Source organism: Haliotis rufescens, unplaced genomic scaffold, assembly GCF_023055435.1.
Source record: "Haliotis rufescens isolate VD_foot unplaced genomic scaffold, xgHalRufe1.0.p SCAF_9, whole genome shotgun sequence".
Lineage (NCBI taxonomy): Eukaryota > Metazoa > Mollusca > Gastropoda > Lepetellida > Haliotidae > Haliotis > Haliotis rufescens.
Genome location: NW_025964383.1, coordinates 38,412,149 through 38,435,580, shown reverse-complemented (window position 1 = coordinate 38,435,580; position 23,432 = coordinate 38,412,149). Strand labels below are relative to the sequence as shown.

At 42.5% G+C, this 23,432-nt stretch overlaps 2 protein-coding genes across 2 annotated transcripts in view; both read left to right on the top strand.

The window, feature by feature from the left end:
• Nucleotides 1-14,687, top strand: part of LOC124139555 — a 95,634-nt gene extending 80,947 nt beyond the window's left edge. The window contains exons 2-3 of the mRNA XM_048390654.1: nucleotides 10,179-10,501; nucleotides 12,916-14,687. Of these exons, the coding sequence (XP_048246611.1) occupies nucleotides 10,228-10,501; nucleotides 12,916-13,598 (957 nt within the window). The 5' untranslated portion in view covers nucleotides 10,179-10,227 and the 3' untranslated portion in view covers nucleotides 13,599-14,687. The remainder of the gene's footprint in view (nucleotides 1-10,178; nucleotides 10,502-12,915) is intronic.
• A 5,871-nt stretch (nucleotides 14,688-20,558) lies between these two features.
• LOC124139592 lies at nucleotides 20,559-22,813 on the top strand. The gene is made up of 2 exons (XM_046506766.2): nucleotides 20,559-20,636; nucleotides 21,638-22,813. Exon 2 carries the CDS (start codon nucleotides 21,648-21,650, stop codon nucleotides 22,077-22,079), a length of 432 nt encoding a protein of 143 aa, XP_046362722.1. The 5' UTR covers nucleotides 20,559-20,636; nucleotides 21,638-21,647; the 3' UTR covers nucleotides 22,080-22,813.
• The last annotated feature ends 619 nt before the right edge of the window (nucleotides 22,814-23,432 follow it).

Genomic DNA, 23,432 nt, shown 5'->3' with positions numbered 1-23,432 from the left:
GTGATGAGAGGGGTCGCAAATGCTGAAGTGAATGAGAGGGGCAGTACAGGCTGAAGTGAATGAGAGAGGCAGCAAAGACTGGAGTGAATGAGAGGATCAGCACAGACTGGAGTGAATGAAAGGGGCAGCAAAGACTGGAGTGAATGAGAGGGGCAGCACAGGCTGGAGTGAATGAAAGGGGCAGCAAAGACTGGAGAGAATGAGAGGATCGGCACAGACTGGAGTGAATGAAAGGGGCAGCAAAGACTGGAGAGAATGGGAGGGACAGCACAAACTGGAGTGAATGAGAGGGGCAGCACAGGCTGGAGTGAATGAGAGGGACAGCACAGGCTGGCGTGAATGAGAGGATCAGCACAGACTGTAGTGAATGAGAGGATCAGCACATGCTGTAGTAAATGAGAGGATCAGCAAAGACTAGTGAATGAGAGTATCAGCACAGACTGTAGTGAATGAGAGGGGCAGCACAGGCTGTAGTGAATGAGAGGGGCAGCACAGACTGGAGTGAATGAGAGGGACAGCACAAACTGGAGTGAATGAGAGGGACAGCACAGGATAGAGTGAAGAGAGGGGCAGCACAGACTTGAGTGAATGAGAGGGACAGCACATACTGTAGTGAATGAGAGGATCAGCACATGCTGTAGTAAATGAGGGGATCAGCAAAGACTGTAGTGAATGAGAGTATCAGCACAGACTGTAGTCAATGAGAGGGGCAGCACAGGCTGTAGTCAATGAGAGGGGCAGCACAGGCTGTAGTGAATGAGAGGGGCAGCACAGACTGGAGTGAATAAGAGGGACAGCACAAACTGGAGTGAATGAGAGGGGCAGCACAGGCTGTAGTGAATGAGAGGATCAGCACATGCTGTAGTAAATGAGAGGATCACCACATGCTGTAGTGAATGAGAGGGACAGCTAAGGCTGTAGTGAATGAGAGGGGCAGCACAGACTGGAGTGAATGAGAGGGACAGCACAGACTGGAGTGAATGAGAGGGGCAGCACAGGCTGTAGTGAATGAGAGGATCAGCACATGCTGTAGTAAATGAGAGGATCAGCACATGCTGTAGTGAATGAGAGGTTCAGCAAAGACTGTAGTGAATGAGAGGATCACCACATGCTGTAGTGAATGAGAGGGACAGCACAGACAGTAGTGAATGAAAGGGGTCGCAAATGCTGAAGTGAATGAGAGGGGCAGTACAGGCTGAAGTGAATGAGAGAGGCAGCAAAGACTGGAGTGAATGAGAGGATCAGCACAGACTGGAGTGAATGAAAGGGGCAGCAAAGACTGGAGTGAATGAGAGGGGCAGGACAGGCTGGAGTGAATGAAAGGGGCAGCAAAGACTGGAGAGAATGAGAGGATCAGCACAGACTGGAGTGAATGAAAGGGGCAGCAAAGACTGGAGAGAATGGGAGGGACAGCACAAACTGGAGTGAATGAGAGGATCAGCAAAGACTGGAGTGAATGGGAGGGACAGCACAGGCTGGAGTGAATGAGAGGATCAGCACAGACTGGAGTGAATGAGAAGGGCAGCACATACTGGAGTGAATGAGAGGGGCAGCACAGGCTGGAGTGAATGAGAGGGACAGCACAGACTGGAGTGAATTAGAGGGATAGGACAGACTTGAGTGAATGAGAGGGGTAGCACAGGCTGGAGCGTATGAGAGGGGTAGGACAGACTAGAGTGAATGAGAGGGACAGCACAGACTGGAGTGAATGAGAGGGGTAGCACATGCTGGAGTGAATGAGAGGGGTAGGACAGACTGGAGTGAATGAGACGGGCAACACAGACTGGAGTGAATGAGAGGGACAGCACAGACTGGAGTGAATGAGAGGGGTAGCACAGGCTGGAGTGAATGAGAGGGACAGCACAGACTGGAGTGAATGAGAGGGGTAGCACAGACTGGAGTGAATGAGAGGGACAGCACATACTGTAGTGAATGAGAGGATCAGCACATGCTGTGGTAAATGAGAGGATCAGCACATGCTGTAGTGAATGAGAGGTTCAGCAAAGACTGTAGTGAATGAGAGGATCACCACATGCTGTAGTGAATGAGAGGGGCAGCACAGACTGGAGTGAATGAGAGGGACAGCACAGACTGGAGTGAATGAGAGGGGCAGCACAGGCTGTAGTGAATGAGAGGATCAGCACATGCTGTAGTAAATGAGAGGTTCAGCAAAGACTGTAGTGAATGAGAGGATCAGCACATGCTGTAGTAAATGAGAGGATCAGCACATGCTGTAGTGAATGAGAGGTTCAGCAAAGACTGTAGTGAATGAGAGGGGTCGCAAATGCTGAAGTGAATGAGAGGGGCAGTACAGGCTGAAGTGAATGAGAGAGGCAGCAAAGACTGGAGTGAATGAGAGGATCAGCACAGACTGGAGTGAATGAAAGGGGCAGCAAAGACTGGAGTGAATGAGAGGGGCAGCACAGGCTGGAGTGAATGAAAGGGGCAGCAAAGACTGGAGAGAATGAGAGGATCGGCACAGACTGGAGTGAATGAAAGGGGCAGCAAAGACTGGAGAGAATGGGAGGGACAGCACAAACTGGAGTGAATGAGAGGGGCAGCACAGGCTGGAGTGAATGAGAGGGACAGCACAGGCTGGCGTGAATGAGAGGATCAGCACAGACTGTAGTGAATGAGAGGATCAGCACATGCTGTAGTAAATGAGAGGATCAGCAAAGACTAGTGAATGAGAGTATCAGCACAGACTGTAGTGAATGAGAGGGGCAGCACAGGCTGTAGTGAATGAGAGGGGCAGCACAGACTGGAGTGAATGAGAGGGACAGCACAAACTGGAGTGAATGAGAGGGACAGCACAGGATAGAGTGAAGAGAGGGGCAGCACAGACTTGAGTGAATGAGAGGGACAGCACATACTGTAGTGAATGAGAGGATCAGCACATGCTGTAGTAAATGAGGGGATCAGCAAAGACTGTAGTGAATGATAGTATCAGCACAGACTGTAGTCAATGAGAGGGGCAGCACAGGCTGTAGTCAATGAGAGGGGCAGCACAGGCTGTAGTGAATGAGAGGGGCAGCACAGACTGGAGTGAATAAGAGGGACAGCACAAACTGGAGTGAATGGGAGGGGCAGCACAGGCTGTAGTGAATGAGAGGATCAGCACATGCTGTAGTAAATGAGAGGATCACCACATGCTGTAGTGAATGAGAGGGACAGCTAAGGCTGTAGTGAATGAGAGGGGCAGCACAGACTGGAGTGAATGAGAGGGACAGCACAGACTGGAGTGAATGAGAGGGGCAGCACAGGCTGTAGTGAATGAGAGGATCAGCACATGCTGTAGTAAATGAGAGGATCAGCACATGCTGTAGTGAATGAGAGGTTCAGCAAAGACTAGTGAATGAGAGGATCACCACATGCTGTAGTGAATGAGAGGGACAGCACAGACAGTAGTGAATGAAAGGGGTCGCAAATGCTGAAGTGAATGAGAGGGGCAGTACAGGCTGAAGTGAATGAGAGAGGCAGCAAAGACTGGAGTGAATGAGAGGATCAGCACAGACTGGAGTGAATGAAAGGGGCAGCAAAGACTGGAGTGAATGAGAGGGGCAGGACAGGCTGGAGTGAATGAAAGGGGCAGCAAAGACTGGAGAGAATGAGAGGATCAGCACAGACTGGAGTGAATGAAAGGAGCAGCAAAGACTGGAGAGAATGGGAGGGACAGCACAAACTGGAGTGAATGAGAGGATCAGCAAAGACTGGAGTGAATGGGAGGGACAGCACAGGCTGGAGTGAATGAGAGGATCAGCACAGACTGGAGTGAATGAGAAGGGCAGCACATACTGGAGTGAATGAGAGGGGCAGCACAGACTGTAGTGAATGAGAGGGACAGCACAGACTGTAGTGAATGAGAGGGACAGCACAGACTGTAGTGAATGAGAGGGACAGCACAGACTGGAGTGAATGGGAGGGACAGCACAGGCTGGAGTGAATGAGAGGATCAGCACAGACTGGAGTGAATGAGAAGGGCAGCACATACTGGAGTGAATGAGAGGATCAGCAAAGACTGGAGTGAATGAGAGTATCAGCACAGACTGTAGTGAATGAGAGGGACAGCACAGACTGGAGTGAATGAGAAGGGCAGCACATACTGGAGTGAATGAGAGGGGCAGCACAGGCTGGAGTGAATGAGAGGGACAGCACAGACTGGAGTGAATTAGAGGGATAGGACAGACGAGTGAATGAGAGGGGTAGGACAGACTTGAGTGAATGAGAGGGGTAGCACAGGCTGGAGCGTATGAGAGGGGTAGGACAGACTAGAGTGAATGAGAGGGACAGCACAGACTGGAGTGAATGAGAGGGGTAGCACATGCTGGAGTGAATGAGAGGGGTAGGACAGACTGGAGTGAATGAGACGGGCAACACAGACTGGAGTGAATGAGAGGGACAGCACAGACTGGAGTGAATGAGAGGGGTAGCACAGGCTGGAGTGAATGAGAGGGGTAGGACAGACTAGAGTGAATGAGAGGGACAGCACAGACTGGAGTGAATGAGAGGGACAGCACAGACTGGAGTGAATGAGACGGGCAGCAGAAGATCGAGTGAATGAGAGGGACAGCACAGACTGGGTGTACAAACAGTCACAACTAGTTTAGGAACATGACCTCCCGACAAGCATGGTCGCTTCTTACTGCAAGCATGTTTCGTCAACGCACCCGGCGCTACACCCTGTCAGTCATAGTAGAGTCATATCCCTGGAATCCGTGACCACTTTATTCCTACCTTTTTTTATGATGGATTGTTTAACTGACATGTTTACCTAAAATATTAGCCCCCATGACCCTCTGGAAAATGACGGCTAACTCTGCCAGAACGCAAAATTCAAAATGGCCGTCGACGCCATTTTGAATAGCATGAAATAGTATATCTATAGAAGAATATCAGCCACAGACACATATAAGGTGTCTAATTCCACTAATTTGAACGTGATAAATCCATTGGAATCGTTATTTTTGACATTAGAAGCAATTCTGACCTTGAATTCCAAGATGGTCGCCGGCTGCCATCTTGAAAAACAGAACATATCATATCTCAAATACTAGATGGGCTACAAGAACAAATGAGGTGTCTTATCTAACTAATTTTAACATGATAAAACTATTGGAATGGTTAATTATATCCTTGGGATCATATTTATCTCAATATGCAAAATGGTCACCAACAATGTAGGATATAAGGTATACTTAGCTACAAAAGAAACGCACATGCCGGATAAGTTTGAAGAGTTATCTCTTGGAAACTATATGAGCTAGAACCACAACAAACTATGCAGGTTGCTAAATATACTGGACGTCTTTTGCACAATTGAATAACAGAGCGTATGCCATTATAACAATTTATAAAGCAAATACTTACTTCTTTCATCGTGGTTTACAAGCTCCACCTCCATGTTTGTTCAACCTTTTGAATCTTTTGATTCGGAACTGGAGAGTCATGAAACTCGTACAGTTCCAAGTACCAAACTTGCCTCATCTCTCTCTGCCTCTCTCAAGGAACTTGGAAGTGAAATGCAGAAGATTGATCCATACAAAACAGTTAAGCGTGGAGAGCCACCCATCAGGGCAGAGACAGAAAACAACAGTATTCTTTTTGACACATCTACTCAGAGGACACGTGGTGTTATTCATGCACTGTCCAGGGCCCAAGATGACCTCTCAAGAACAAAGCCAGAAGAACAGCAAGTGCCTGGTTATAAAGGGTTTCATGCTAACATGTCACAACCACAAGAGAAGAGCCGTGCAATATACTACATGACATATTCTGACCCGCCTAGTAAGACCATCCTCTATGATGTGATGTGCAAACTTGCGAAGTCAATTAATGAAAAAAAGATGCCTTTCGCAATCATTGTAGGTGATTATCCGGTCTACTTGCTCTTGCTGGAGTTGAAAAGCGAGAAGGCGATTCAGTTCAGCATAATTTTGCCGTTCATGGCACCCTTCCACATCCAAATGTCATTCATCTGTGCAATTTACAAGAGGTTTAAGGGTTCAGGTATTTCTGATGTGTTAGTGGCAGCATGTGTAACTGCAGAAGGGTCGGTAGATCAAGCACTCCGAGGAAAACATTTCAAGCGTGGTGTACGATGTCTGTACCTCTTCTATGAAACAATGGTCCATCATGCACTAAACGGGCAAACTACTTGGCATATTTGCAAAATCATTTTGATCTCAAGAGTCACCCCTCTCCAATAGGTCATGGTTGGCATTGTGATGCTGGCCTTTACCTGCCTGATCGTTACACACAGCCTGCTTTACCTTCAACAATTACCTTACCTCCAATCTCACCAGCAGACGATAATGACAGTGATCTATCTAGTGATTCTGATGGCGGCAGTGATGAGAGCTCATGCAATGACTCATGTAGTGAATACTTGTAAAGAGTTTCCAAAGCATCATTTTAGTTGCGTTCTGAAGTTCTTAGTACAGTATTACCTCCTCATATAACTATAAGAATTTTAAACACCCAAATAATTTCGTATATGGTGTCCATTTTGCATATTGAATAAGGTTACAAATATGCTGAATGGATTTGTGAGTCGGCTTTAGTTGAGAAGTAGACGCATTCAGCAGAAGGAGGTGACTCCGTTCCTCCATGTCAGCCCGAAGGCTTGCATGGATCTCCTTCAGCCCACGTTAGTTATTTGAAGCTTTAACACGTAAAATATAGACACACTAGACAAAGAACTGTGTATACGTTTGTGTGCCGCTTGATGACATATAGCGATAGGTAAAGAGGGGCATGTCTCACGGGACAGTCTGCAGTCCAAAACCACTTATTCCAAACATTACGATCTACAGAATCTAACAGTAAATAAGTAGGTTATCTTTCTAACAGTATGCACTGTTTGAAGTGATATGAGTAATTGTAAACGTCAAACTCAACAGTGTAAGTAATATGGACCAAACAAACCAGATGTTCGGGGTGCGAACCGGTCAGACACTGCTGTAATCAGATCCGTACATGGCTACTACTAGTTTACTGGGGAACATCACCGTACATATTTTTTTTACTCGACATAATGTCTCAGTACCTTATGTACGCTACAACACTTGTTTTGAACGCTGGAAAGCCAGGTTGGTTGACAAAGTCTCTGACACCATGTCACATTTGACCATTCCCAAAATACACTTCAATCGGACCACTGCCATCTTCCCGAGACAAGAGAGTTAACTAACAATAAAAGTCCAGTTTCCACCCTTGCCGAACTTGGCTGGAATCACTGGGCTTGATCGTAGCACCACCAGTGGCTATTACCAGTTATGTCTAAGCCTCTCATATGGACTAATCAGATTCCACCTCTCGTATCACTTGCATTTGCTTCGCTCAAAATGGTGGCGCCAAGTCAGGACGATCTGATAGATAATCAAGATCTATATTGTGATATAACGGGTCTTACATGGCGAACTGCATCAAATCACGTGAGCACATTGATAAAAAACATGATAAGATCTGGAGTATATCTGCTGACAACGAGTTGGCGGTGCACATTCTTTGCAAATCCTGCAATCGACCGAAATCTGCACGACAGTTTACGAACCGAATTTTGATTTCGGTGCGCGATTTTGATTGAACTATGCGTAGACTCGTTAGTCCAGCCAAAATGTAACTCCATAATACCAGCCAGCCGTTAAAGTAACTGTGAAATTGAATAAGATTTAATGCAAAGTTATGTTTTTTACTAAATCTGAAACAATTTCGGTTTGCAACAGATAAAAGACTCCTGTAAGTGTTCAAATGGTTGAATTTTGGTAGATTAAATTAACAACTGAGATTGTTAGTGGCTGTATCCTCGAAGGGGGTTAAAGTACAGTTAAATTATTGTCCCCCTGAGAGGATACATAAGTTCCACTTCCTTTCAAAGTCACATATTCTTGAAGTAGAATATTTTTTAGTTTTAACTGGTGCTTAATATTGGTTACAACTGACAATGACTGAAGTATTGTAAGTCCCCACGGTCCCTAGTGTGGTGGCCTAACACTGGTTGCTGTCGATCTATAATCTGTCTTCAAATTGTGTTGAATTATAGTTCATTCTTTTATGTGCTCTCAAACTAGTTTTACCTTTGGCGACAGGTATTTAACTTCTATGAATTTCTATGTAATCAAATGTCTGACTTTATCTCATCACGATATGGCTGTAATATTGCCAATGTGACGTTAAATCTTAACTCACTCACTCACACTCACTCACACTTTTGGTTTGGGAACACCAATGCCCAATGCAAAACATCGAAACAGGAAGTCCTATGCCTCTAGCTTAAACACCTAACGTGAGAACCTTACGGACGTCCGTACCCGAAGGTAGGTTCACCGAAGTAGTCAGGGGTAGGTTCGTCGAACATGGTTGATTGGTCACGGTCGAGAATTGTTTTTAGAAGCTCGAAACCCTTGAGCTCGTTTTCCACCAGTGATCAAAGAAGAAAGAGAAATGCGAGATACATCTCCACTTGAACATGAGCGTCATCACGGTCTGGTCAGGTTCCTGCTTCACATTGGGCTACACTATTACACAAGTTATATGTACTTCCTGTGGAATGACCTTGGCCCTCAGTAAATCCTTATTGAGTTATCACAAACTTATGACGTTCTTGAGTGTATTACATTGAGAGTGAGTGTAACTTTCAGCATTAATGACATGTCTTTCAAAACCATTCCAAATGGCTATTAACCAAATATGATGTCCTTTGGTGGAATTCCATTTGATTGTCTATATGGGTCCCGCAGAAATTCGAATCGCTGTTCCGCCTCAAAGATGACATCTATCATTGCCATACATAAAACCCTTGTTGAGTTCTAGCTTTGACCTCAATGATGACATTGACTTACGACTGTTTAATGTGTCAAAAGCATTTCAATGACACGAACAAAGAAGCAGAACTACCTTACAAGTGACGATTCTTGTGGACTCCAAACCTTTACCAATTATATGTCCTACACTATGGATGATATGTATCATAATCATACTACACCCGATACGTCTTGAGTTGTGACAGACATAATACGTGAGGGCATTTGACTCCTAATATCAGTAACAAATATATCAAGAAAAGCCAAAAGGTGATCTAGCTTCTAGATCACATATACGAGGAACAATATTTAAGGGAACACCTGTCATTTCAGCTATATGATGAAAAATGACCAGCTTTGTTGCACGAGACTCAGTTATTGTCCGGGATAGAAAACTCGCATTTTGCACTTTGCACATGTAAACCATGATGTCCATGGTTACATATCCTGGTTACTGGAATACAAAGTTAACTGATCGGGTACTAGGAAAAGATATGCCTCCAAAAGTGTCCATGACAGAAAATGAAATCGGGTACTAGGAAAAGATATGCCTCCAAAAGTGTCCATGACAGAAAATGAAATATAGTAGGGATTTAAGCTGGCCAACCACGGAATGTAGTTGCCAGACAATTTGGTAAATCCAAAAGTGTGATATCCCGACTGATTGGACGATATCACCAAACGGAGGGGGTTGAGATTGTGGTGAACGGGGGAAGGCCTAAAAAGACTACTTTCAAGTCGGACCGATATGTTCGCATCATTGTGTTGAGAAACTCATTCATTTCTGCACCAGAACTGAGGGTCAAATTTAGGACTGCCACAGGAATCCAACTTTCAAAGTCCACGATAGAAAACGGGTTGAAAAGCTCGGACCCGAATCATAACGTCCTTTCTGAGGAATGGGTCTGACTGTGCCTCAGACAACAGAGGTTACAGCTGTTTGGAGATTGTCTACAGCAGCAGTGGAGATGTTTTCTGATGAATCGAGGTTCCCTTTTACAGATGATAGGCAACGTGTTTGAAAAACCGCATGGGGATAGGTACTACTCGGCAGCATGATAGCTACGGTGTTGGCATCACTTAAAACAACAGGACCTATGTCACTATAGTGCAAGTTGACCAGTCAACGTTATGTGGACCAAATCATCAAGTGGTCATACGTACCATTTGCCCATTGATTTGGTCAGAACTTGGAGGATGACAAAGAGCTTGCGTTGCAGTCAACTGTCTGTTTTCAATTTACATTGAATTTCACAGCGTTATGTTTTTACATATCTTTCGGAATAAATTTCCCCTTTAATATTGTTCCTAGTATATGTGTTCATCCGTGACACACTGATGTGCATTTAAATCCAATATATATTTTTCTATTTACAGAAAGAATCCTATTTGTGGACACTACATAACAAGAAACTCTAACATCGCCATGGCAGAGAAGAAGACTAACCTGGATAATAATGGAAAAGGGCAACCCACAATATATATCACAAACCACATAAATGTTAATAATTATGGTGACATTGCAAATGTTAACACTGCAGGAACTGCCCACGGTGGAATGGGACACCATACAGGAGTTGTTAATGATGGCATGGGGAATGAAAACACAAACACGACACCCTCACAAGCTAGCAAGAACTTCCCTTTCACAGAAGAAACGTCGCCTTGCAGGGGAGAAGACCATAGCAGAAAAGAATCAGGTGATAACGCCAGTGAAATGATAAACTTTTGCAAACTATAATTTTATATAGCAAAAGATGAATAACTAGACAGACCAAACAAAACAGTAAAGCATTTAATGAGTGAACTACTGCAGTTTGTAATTTTGCACTCAAAATGATGTCATGATGACAAAATATGGTGTTAGACTTTGTCATTCAAAGACTTCTTTTATGTTGATATCGCTGTAAAGTTCTGAGAAATTTGGCGCATTTATCAGCTCAAGAATTTGTACAGATACCAAATCGTCGATAACATGGCGTAAACTGATACAGAATTTCAGTGGCAACTTTGATAATGTGTATAACTTGCTTAACATATGATATCATTCAACTTGTGTACACAAGCGGGAAAGATCAGTGTTGATGACTGTAGCTCTGTAGCAATGTTTCTGTGTAGATTCTAACACCCTTATCAACAAGGAATCGTCTGTTCTTTACAGAACGGTCCACAAGTATAAATACCATTCTAAATGTTTATACTAAGGAATACAATTGATTACAGAAACAAAGGATACCCTACAAGGACCCTGCTCAGGACCAGTCACTTCCCACTCGAAACCGTCAATGTGGGATTTTGCATCAAAATGTAAATATGAAATGCAATGAATTTAATGAGAGTGTCAAACACATTGTCAGTGGATGCCCCGCTTCGGCACAAACACAGTTTCTTAAGTGACATGATAGTGTTGCTCGATCATTTTATTACCGTCTTCACCATGCTTGATAACCTTCCTCTTTGCTAAGCAAAACGTTTTAAGGATTTAGTGACAAACAGAGAACGCAAAGGGCTTAAAGAATTGCCCTGAAATATTCATCTTCTGATAGAAATGTCGCGATCTCGCGTCCCTCTGGACGTGCCAGAAAACTTTTATGGCCGGTCCCTCAGGCTGTATATTCGGGTACATTTCCAGTATAAGCTTGCCCAGCATGTGGATGATAAGCCGCAATAAAATAAAAATTGGAGTTTGATTGATTATTTTGAAAATATGGCAGACGGGAGGCATTTTATTTTTTTCTTATTGAACTATTTAAGGCGTCTGTGTACAATTGCTTCGAAGGGTGCGATTCAGATGCATCATGCGTGTTCAGTAGTGCTATGTGTGTGGAGTATTTCATCAAGTAAAGAAAGAAGGAACACACATATTAGCGATATTTCTATTTCTGGGAACCTGAAGGCAATAGAAAAATGTAAGGCGGTATGTTTTGTAGTTAGGCGGGAGCGTGTGAAAATCTATTAATAATATGACCTAAAGTAGCGACTATGGTTTCATGGAAAAACATCGGACAATTTCATTTTAGACGAATGTTACAAATTGGTCATTGATAATTTCGTTTGAATGAATATGCTTGCCGTGTATAATATTACCTCATAGAGAAACTCACTGGCCTGTGGTTATTTCTATAACTGACGGTATAGCCGCAAATAGCTCCAATACTGCAGACACTCACTGACGGTTTGGTTTGGTTTAGTTTGGTTTCCAGCTTCCTGACACTTTGACGTTTTCACTAACATTAGACATTCATGTGCAGCATTTCTTTTGTTACATTATGTTGAGAATGTTGAGGGATTTAATTTAAAGTACATAGGAAACTGTCAAAATGGGAACGGAATCAATTCTACATAGGACTCTGTGAATGTAAATGACACAGCTCAAGTCATTGTTTGCTGAATGCTATTTGGAAAATGAAGAGCATGAAAGAAGCATGACCACATGACTACTAACGTGCGCATGCGCCTTGACCTGAAGATATCACGCATGCACACTGACCGCGTCTAAAACGCGAGTATGCGAGATCGCGAGAAAATGAAATGTTGCATTCTTGCATTCTTGCATTCTCGTGTTTTTGTGGCCTAATGTAACAAGTCGAAATTGTGAGATTGCGAGATTTTGCATCATGTCCAAATGACGAATTTTCGCATCGTCGACTTTTGACATAAAGTACTATGTACAAAAAACACATGAATGCCAGTTCGCGAACTTGCATTCTCGTGATTTGGGCATATTTAGCTTGTTTTCCATATGAAACAGACCTTTTGTCTGTCTCATTCTTTAGAATCCCTATTTTGATAGTTTTGCCGTGAAATAACCTTTTAACAATTACTTAGGTAGAGCAATTGCAAGTTTGTAAAAAAGTATCTAAAGTAGCGTTTATTTGTTTATCAGTGCGTACAAAAATGAAAACAGACAATTTGAGTATCCATCCAAATTATATCACAACGTTATTGTCTATATTAAGGACAGAGCTATCAATGAGTGAGTCCATTGACGGACGAACATGGCAGCCGATCATTTATAGCGCTCTTTTTGAATCACTGAAACAAAAGTCATTAATACAATTATCCATTGTAGTGAGTACAATTGCTAAACTACAATTAACATCTATATTTCCAGGTCCTAAACTCCAAATGGACGCTGCTCGAGCCAACACAGGCTGGTGCCATGTGACGACAGACGGTCAGCTGGTCAACTCGCCGCGCGCCACGCGACACAAGGACAGGGGCAGGCTACAGGAATATAGGGGCACGTGTAGCTCCACTCCCATCCCCCTGCCCCCACCCCGCTCTAATGTCATCCCTGCCCCTCACATACATCGGTACTGGGAGACTCACTCTAGGGTGGGTGTGCAGTGGGGAGTGTATGTGTCGCCTGTCCTGGAGATGGGTGTAGTGGAGGAGAGCCAGGTGGACAGAGAGATGCATGTTTGTCAGCAGCGCCGCTCCTGGGGTGTCAGTGTAGGGAGCTGTAGAACACACTGGGGGCGCTTCTGTACCAGGGTGTGGCTGGAGGGTGACGGGGGGAAGTGTTACAGAAACACACTATCTTACACACCCGGGACACAGGCCACTCTCCACTATGGAGTTGTGCTGGATGTTGGGAGAGGTAGAGTCGCCTTCATCGACCTGGACAGAAAGGTTGTTTTAGCAAAAACTGATGTAGAGTTTCAGGAGGCTCTTCTCCCCTTGTTTGGTGTTGGGCGGCCAGATCTCGCCACAGTAAAGATGAAGTTAATCAGCGGGGAGGAGATCGACATGACTGACACAAAAATATCACTCATTAATAAAGTCCTGGCCTAAGGAATAACTGAACATGACACTGTGTAAACTTGTAAATATGACATATCTACTTAAGCTGTCAAATACAACACAATAATAGTGAAAGAGGCGGACGTAGAAGTAACCCGTTCATGTGTTGTTTGTTGTGTACGACCATGTAACAAGGTTAGCTAAGCGTGTTGTTTTTCTACATGATTGGTTTCTGGTTGGTTAGAAACATTCTACATCCACACATGAGAATTGTTATGATTATTATTATACAGAACCTGATCAGTTTAAGATACATTTCACACATTTCTGGGAAATGTCACAACAAGCGTCTGAGTAAAAAGTTGTTTCAATCATGAATATGTTGACATATTATGCTTCCTTTCTGTGAAAGAACAATTTTAAATATCCACATAATAGGTTAGAAATGAAATTATTGCAGTTGTATCTAAATATATTCCACATTTGATGTGGGTGATGAAAATGATTGAAGCGGACATATAATGTATCTGCTTACATATTTGTACTTCTGTACAGGAATGTAATTAAGTTCACTGAATAGTCTGTTTCTTTATGACAATGTGTCCTGTTGTGTGTGAGAAGAATTTTGAATGCCCACAGAAGTTGGTTTTTTTTCAATTTATCTGCACAAATAGTTTCAAAAGTACATTCCTACAGTGCTCATACAATCCGAACGACTTTCGGTAACAGAATTGGTTTTGACACCTTGGCTCTCAATGCACATTGATACGAGATCTTAAAACTGTAAGTTGTTGTGAGAAATGCTGTAGTGCAGCATTGGGTCTACATTGCTAACAATGGGGTTAGCAGATGCACAAAATATAATGTCACTTTGAAGATTGGGACATGCTGCCTGCATCACTATGAAATGATTTGATATGCAGTAACTACAGTCTGAACATGTCTTGAACTCGGATGTGTCGCATCATGTAGTAAATTACCAGGTTTAACCAGGCGGATAAACTATGTCGACAATGCCACAATTCCTCTTTTGAGAACAACAAGTATTTAGCACACAGTCTTGGCAAGTCGACTGGTCGAGTGTTCTGTATGTTGATAAATGTACGTATTTATTTACTGTTATTATTTTACAATGTCATATTCCAGTGATGTAAATATAATGAATATTAGATGCATAAAAGTAGTTATGACACATGTTTATTGTTTGCATAATATGCATAATAAAGTACATATTTGTATACTTTATTATATTCAGATGTTACTATGTGTCGAACCCTGGAAAGGTCGAACTATTTATCGAATTGAGACCATGGAGTCCGACTGTAGTGATGATACGTGAGCTGTAGTGATGACATCCAGACATCCAGAATGTCATCCATGTAGCTCACAAATGTCATCATGCCCCGCTGTAGGACATGGATGTCGGTTCTGCCATGACCAGAGACTACACTTACGGACAATTTTAATTTGTGGAGAAAGTTTCAAGCCGCAGAGGTCTGCAAGCACAGATATGGCTACTGATCCCGCTTGGCTAAGCCCTGTGCCCTCGATAAATTGTTTCGAAATTTATATCTCCAAAGTTTCCAATACTTATAAAATGCCTCAGCTACGTCACAGGTAGACACTGATTTTCAGTATATCAGACTGTTTTTTTCATAATGATAGCAATTATCCCTGTAGTTTATCCAGATTCCCGAAGGTTAATTCTGACTCGATCGCCGAATGACAAGGGCGACGCCATATTTGTTTATAAACACTGAAAGTAGCCCCTACTTGACCTTTGATATTTGCATCTCTATCCGCATATGACCCCAATGGATATCGTATTTATCCGTTGGCTTTATCCTGGCGAGAAACCTACCCATTATATGATTAAAATTGTTATTCACAGACTAGAACAACAGTAGAATTATACTGTCGCGCTTTGGTTAATTTGACACTTTTTGCTTGTTTTTGGAAGGGCGACAATGCGACAACGCGACAATGTCCCTTCTAGTATTCCATAAAGGTGTATGTATTTAGTCTCGCCATGGGAATTATACAATGTAGACCTGGATATAGAGAGTCGACTTGTCACGTCAGTACAGGTGGTGGTGATATGGAATTATACAATGTAGACATGTATATAGAGAGTAGACTTGTCACGTCAGTACAGGTGGGCTGTAATAGGGAATTATGTCCAAGGTACTTTTAAGATGTTAATTGGCGGTAATTGTTGTTAATTAGAAGGCAGCGATTCGTTTACCTCTTCACCTGAACCACGGCAATCCCCTCGATCTTTGGTGCTGTGACCCGGATGAGCGAGAGGTACAATGTCAGTACCCGAGGGCCTTGGACCTATTACCGTAGTTCCTCCAACAAGCACACGTCAGTACAGTGGCCGGTGATTGGGAATTATACAATGTAGACCTGTATATGGAGAGTCGACTTGTCACGTCAGTACAGTGGCCTGTGATTTGGAATTATACAATGAAGACCTGTATATAGAGAGTCGACTTGTCACGTCAGGACAGTGGGCGGTGATTGGGGATTATACAATATAGACCTGTATACAGAGAGTCGACTTGTCACGTCAGTACAGGTGGCGGTGATTTGGAATTATACAATGAAGACCTGTATATAGAGAGTCGACTTGTCACGTCAGTACAGTGGGCGGTGATTGGGATTTATACAATGAAGACCTGTATATAGAGAGTCGACTTGTCACGTCAGTACAGTGGGCGGTGATTGGGATTTATACAATGAAGACCTGTATATAAAGAGTCGACTTGTCACGTCAGGACAGTGGGCGGTGATTGGGGATTATACAATGTAGACCTGTATATAGAGAGGTGACTTGTCACGTCAGTACATGTGGCTGTGATAGGGAATTATACAATGTAGACCTGGATATAACCTTTCATGCAAAAAAACAAAACACATCACATGTACCTGCATGGCTCACACACGATTCACATGGCCCGTGGTGAAACAATCATCGTTATCATCCACCACAAGGGCTGTCAGTTACATGCACAGTTTGAGTTTTAGTGGCTGAACCTTTGTCTACTTACATTTGTGGATATATAGCTTTGTATAAAAATGTAGGCTCACATTTTAATCAAAACTCAAATTCTGTTGGTGAAGTCTTCAACAATAGAATTCAGCTATTCGGGGGCCACCCGTGCCCATATGTGCACATGAAAATGAACGTTTCTTTCCATATTCTCGCAGTGTTCTCGTATTTTGTTGTGCCCTTACCGTTATGTGGATTATAGGCATACAAAAGAACTGGGGTGTTATTCATATAGGTCGAATCGTTTAGAGTGTAACTGAAAAGAAATAATGTCAGATAGCAGAGGTATTCAAACCTGAAACCGATATCTTTGGATGGTTTGATTTTCAGTCAAGTCGGGTCCTCCCAGAGAACACATCGAAGTTCTTAAGGATTTCCACTCCTCACTTTATTTGCTCTTTCATTTAGGTTTATTATAGGCATACATCACAATTGAAACGTTACTCATATAGGTTGAATCAATCCCAGAGAACACATCGAAGTTCTTGAGGATTTCCACTCCTCACTGTATTTGCTCTTACAGTTAGGTTATTATAGGCTTACATTACAATTGAAACGTTACTCATATAGGCTGAATCATTTTGAAAAGAAATTAATGGCATGTAAAAATTACATTTCAAACCTGAAACCGCTACCCTTTGAAACGCAGAAAGTATTCCGACCTGGGTTTTTTTTTCAGTCAAGTCAGGTCCTCCTAGAGAACACATCGAAGTTCTTGAGAATTTTCACTCCTCACTGTTGCATGTTCACAACTTACACATACTAATACCATTCAAACGATTTATAATAGCGAAACCATTCACTGTGTGATTTGGAACACTCACTGTTTACATGTGCTGTGACAACGCCAGAATTTCAAACATCGTAGTTGTATATCTCACAAGACAACAGACCTTTCTGTACGTCTGTGTTTGCGCTGCTGATACACGTGTGAGGTCGAAACGACCGCACGTTGTTTTCCTTTAGGGTTATTATATGCTTGAATAAGACCAGAAACCTGAATATAACGTATACTGCCTGTCCTTCTTCTTGTTGTGCCTGACTAGGATATTGGTAAAAATAACATACTCACTCACCCATTGACTCACTCACTCACAAACCACTGATGTGTGTGTAAAGCCAATGCTAGCTGTCTTTTCTCACGTGATGCATCATATCGCATAACACCAGACTCACTCACTCAACAATGACGTAATCTTGTTGCCCGTCATGTTGTACTTGGCGCGAATATTACGTAACACTAAACAACAAAACACTCACTCACGCACTTGGTCACTCGTTCGCTCGCTCGCACGCACGCACGTATACATTGTATAATTCCCTATCACCGCCACCTGTACTGACGTGACAAGTCGACTCTATATACAGGTCTACATTGTATAATTCCCTATCACAACCCACTGTACTGACGTGACAAGTCGACTCTCTATATGCAGGTCGACATTGTATAATTCCATATCACCGCTACCTGAACTGACGTGACAAGTCTACTCTCTAAATCCAGGTCTACATTGTATAATTCCCTATCACCGCCACCTGTACTGACGTGACAAGTCGACTCTATATCCAGGTCTACATGGTATAATTCCCAATCACCGCCACCTGTACTGACGTGACAAGTCGACTCTCTATATACAGGTCTACATTGTATAATTCCCTATCACAACCCACTGTACTGACGTGACAAGTCGACTCTCTATATGCAGGTCGACATTGTATAATTCCATATCACCGCTACCTGAACTGACGTGACAAGTCTACTCTCTAAATCCAGGTCTACATTGTATAATTCCCTATCACCGCCACCTGTACTGACGTGACAAGTCGACTCTCTATATCCAGGTCTACATTGTATAATTCCCAATCACCGACACCTGTACTGACGTGACAAGTCGACTCTCTATATCCAGGTTTACATTGTATAATTCCCTATCACCGCCACCTGTACTGACGTGACAAGTCGACTCTCTATATCCAGGTCTACATTGTATAATTCCCTATCACCGCCACCTGTATTGACGTGACAAGTCGACTCTCTATATCCAGGTCTACATTGTATAATTCCCTATCACCGCCACCTGTACTGACGTGAAAAGTCGACTCTCTAAATCCAGGTCTACATTGTATAATTCCCTATCACCGCCACCTGTATTGACGTGACAAGTCGACTCTCTAAATCCAGGTCTACATTGTATAATTCCCTATCACCGCCACCTGTACTGACGTGACAATTCGACACTCTATATGCAGGTCTACATTATATAATACCCTCACACCGCCACCTGTACTGACGTGACAAGTCTACTCTCTATATACAGGACTACATTGAATAATCCCAAATCGTCGCCCACTGTACTAACGTTACAAGTCGACTCTCTATATCCAGGTCTACATTGTATAATTCCCAATCACCAGCGCTTTACTCACGTGACAAGTTGACTTCCTATACTCAGGTCTACATTGTATAATTCCCAATCACCGCCACATGTACTGACGTGACAAGTCGACTCTCTATATACAGGTCTACATTGTATAATTCCCAATCACCGCCACATGTACTGACGTGACATGTCGACTCTCTATATACAGGTCTACATTGTATAATTGCCAATCACCGCTCTCTGTACTGACGTGACAAGTCGACTCTCTATATACAGGTCTACATTGTATAATTGCCAATCACCGCCGCATGTACTGACGTGACATGTCGACTCTCTATATACAGGTCTTCATTGTATAATTGCCAATCACCGCTCTCTGTACTGACGTGACAAGTCGACTCTCTCTATACAGGTCTACATTGTATAATTCCCAATCACCGCAACCTGTACTGACGTAACAAGTCGATTCTCAATATACAGGTCTACATCGTGCATTGTATAATTGACATCTATCTAAGATAATTAATCTTGAATCACAGCTGGTCTGTAAATGAGAGCCATGTATTAGAATGTCCTTCAGTAAAACCAGGTACAGTAGAACATGGATATAACGAACTACAAGGGACCGGAGAAACCAGTTCGAAATATACGTTGTTCGTTATATACGTTTTCGCTCGGAAACGTCCGCCACCTTGGCTAAAGCAAAACACAATACACGTTTATACACGTTTCCTCCCGCATCTACCGGTGATTCAGTTAAAAAGTACCCAATGACACAACTTCAAAACATTTTCATCCAATTGTAGGATCCATGTTTGTTTTACAGACAATATTGGTCCAAATTACATGGACATGTAAGATTAACATAATGCAAGTTTAACAAGGTCGAATTGTCAGTGACGCTTGACACTGAGTGAGATTTCTCAGTTCGCTATACGCGTCACTAATTAGTGGTAGATGGCCTTGTCGGGGATCAGATATCAGTTCGCTATATCCATTAGTTTGCTGTACAGAGTTCGTTATGTACGTAAATTATATATGATGCTATATAGGAGATAAATCGTTTTTTTATAAACAGCTCGTTGTATCCGTTTGTTTTCTCTATCCGTGTTCGTTATATCCGTGTTCTACTGTATTACATAAGGGTCAAGAATCTGTCACAGACAGGGGTAGTATTTGGAGGGTTATCTGCTAAAGAGGGAAGTTTTAGCATGAAGTCAACAAGGATGAGCTGAAATACACTAGTTACACATAATGTGTCAGGGAGAATTAACTATGCAATAAAAGGTTGAATAGAACCACAGGAAAACTGAACGCTGGTTAAAAAAATAGCTTATTATCTATTTAGAGAACATACAAGTGTCAGAAGATATGTGTATGTGTATTTCAATAAAGTCAAAAACTATTCTTTGTACAGTCCCAAACATGAGATTGAGTATCACTGTTGTAACAGAAAATGAATGCCTTCTTTCTATCTGTCTCCCGTTTGTATGGGGCACTGCACGTGTGGTGTATTCGTATACAATGTTGGGTGGCCGCACCCGGTCTGGTCACATGACAACTTGTAACTGAAGGGTGACAGTATAAAGGCAGTAACTTGGGGTGCTGTGTTTAGAAGTAGACCTGGACTCTGGCATCGTTTGGTCACAGCTGGTAAGTGTCGTTGATTCTATTACTGCTGATATACTGTTACACGTTTTTCAAGATGCTTAACCACGTCATACAAATCATGTATCCACTTGAATAGAGTCTGAACCTCAACATTTGAATTGAACATAATGAAGATGGGAGGGAAACAGACCACAACGCTCAATAACCAGTAGACGAGGTCATATGCGTACAATAGTCTACATATCAGGAAACGAAGTTCCTATTCCAACTCATGTCAGTTTAATTGTTACGCAGTTTAACGTTAAATAGACGCTAGTGAGGTGTGAGCTTTGTAGTAACTGACTTGACACAAATCCCACATTTGTTTATAGATAATTTCAAAGATCTTGGCCAAATCCCCATGTTTTGATTTTACCAATCTAGTTTTTTACCAGACGATTCACACCAACAAAGAAAAAGATCATGCCTACGGGGATGGCCACTTTTTGCCAAAATGTCCTATCACCAAATGTTGAATTGAGGTCATTTATGCTTGCTGCGAGAAGCGACTAACGGGATTGGTGGTCAGGCTCGCTGACTTGGTTGATGTGTGTTATCGTATGCCAATTTCGTGTAACGATGCTCATAATTCTAATCAGTGTAGTCTGGTCAAGCACCGATTATTTGCATTCTGCCGTCTTAGAGGTGGAATATTGCCGAGTGCAGCGTTTAACAACCAACCAACCAACAAACAAACAAGAAACAAACAAACAAACAAACAGTCTATGGTTGAAGACACAGTTGCCAAAGTAACCCATACAACCCTGTTAATGTCCAGCGTTATGTACAGGCCATTGTTGCTCTCCAGGCTACCATTGAAAGCCGCTCCTACTTCTTTAACTTCTATGATCTTTACTGTGTATTGTTGACGACTATTTCTAAAGTGAATCGTTTGTTCCTGTCGTTTTATGGTTCAGAAATTGCCAATCTCCTGACATGTAAGAAAGGCTTTCCAAATATTTTCCGTATCAAACAAATTAAATGCTGTCAAAAAATTATTTCAGACCTGTGAAGATGAACTACAGTTTTGTGGACAGTGCGCATGGCTTCCCCAGCAATGCGGTCATGGCGGGCATTCAGAATGACGAAGCTGGAAAACACTGGGCCGCTGTAGCCAACACGCCATATGGACCAATCGGTGGCAAGGCGAAAGGGGGCACCTGCTGGTATCCCTTTGACGGAGAAGAGAACACCACAGAGGACTTCTCTTGGCTGACAGCACCAGCAGGAAGCGTGAAAAAAGTCAACAACTGCGGCACTGGCCCTCCACCTGGTGCGATATCTTATGGGCAGCAAAACGACGACAACAGAGAATACTTCGCAGCACAAGCGGATTCTGTTTGGGGGAAGATTCCCGGCAAAGCCAGGGACAACACGTGCTGGTACCCGTATGACGGCAAGGAATTCACCACGTCCGACTTCTCCTGGCTTACAACCAAAAAGTAGATAAAAGATTAGATTATGGGTATTACACCGGCTTAAAGGACTTCACTTTGCTTACATTTAATGGAACTAATTTTATGTTTTAGTGGACTTCGGCAGATCTGTATCATTTACGTAGATAAGTAGAGACACGAATATTCATGTACATGTATTTCTTTCAAAAAAAGAAATTATACCCCCTGTTTCTTTAGACTGTGTTTGTATCCGAAACCCGATGAGACTATTTCAATGTAATTATGGGAAGTTTTAGGCACCAAATGTTATCGTTTATTCATTGCTATAGACTCCCCTGAACAAACAGTTCCTTGGGTAGTCAACCTTGTTAAGCCCTACTTATTCTGTGTTAACATCTGGCGAAAAAAACATTTCGTAGATGATTTTACAATAATCGAAGAAAGAGCTTGCAATAGAGTGGAACGTTTTGCGAACTTCTATTGCTTTAGCACAGATCAGTAACCTCGCAATTATTCTGTGATTTAGTCATGTTTCCTAATGCAGATAATCCATGCAATTTGTTGATTTTGTTTTTAAAAGAGCTAAAACTGTTTAGAAGATAAATATCTCCTTTAACTAAAGTTAACCGGTCTATATTTTGTAAGAATTCCCTATTGCGCATTAGGGGATTATCTCCTCTAGCTATAGGCGTAGTATAGAGCTTTGTCACACGTGACCTTGCCATGCTGTACATCGTTTCGTATTAAAGCTGTATCACTTAGAGTGAGTGATTATCTCCCTTATCCGAATAGCTCTATTGCGCACTACCTTTGCAATATATCGTGTGTTTATTCAGGCAGCCACAGAGAATGGTTCCAGGAAGAAATTCAGGTCAAGCACGTTAGGCGCACTCAATTTTTCCCCTTCACACTACTACTGCAACTTCTTGTTCAACACGATTAAATACCAGGCTTCTTTAAAGCATGCCTTTGTACAAAAAACAACACATGTAAAACAACGGTTTTGAAACAGAAATGTTTAATTAGTTGTCTTCATAATCACATGTGTGGTGCTTGCTGTGCATAGTTGAGCACAGTTTCAAATAGTTCACTGTTTGTATAGTATGATTCATACCGTTACATGCGGCGGTTTTAGGTTCTGCATGTTTTTTTGTATGGACAGTTTTTTTTAACTTCCGGCAGAGATTATACACCCGTATTATAAGTATCTTCTGGATACATAGGAATCAACAGGTTGAACTGTAGTTTGCAATTATTTTCCTACAAAATACTACGGTTGCATGATATATTTACGATGTTTGGGTTGAACATTGTAACATTCTTCTACACATACTTCAAATTTAAAACGGAAGTAATCACAACAGAAACCCAGTTAACCAAACGGAACTGTACACAAGAGTAA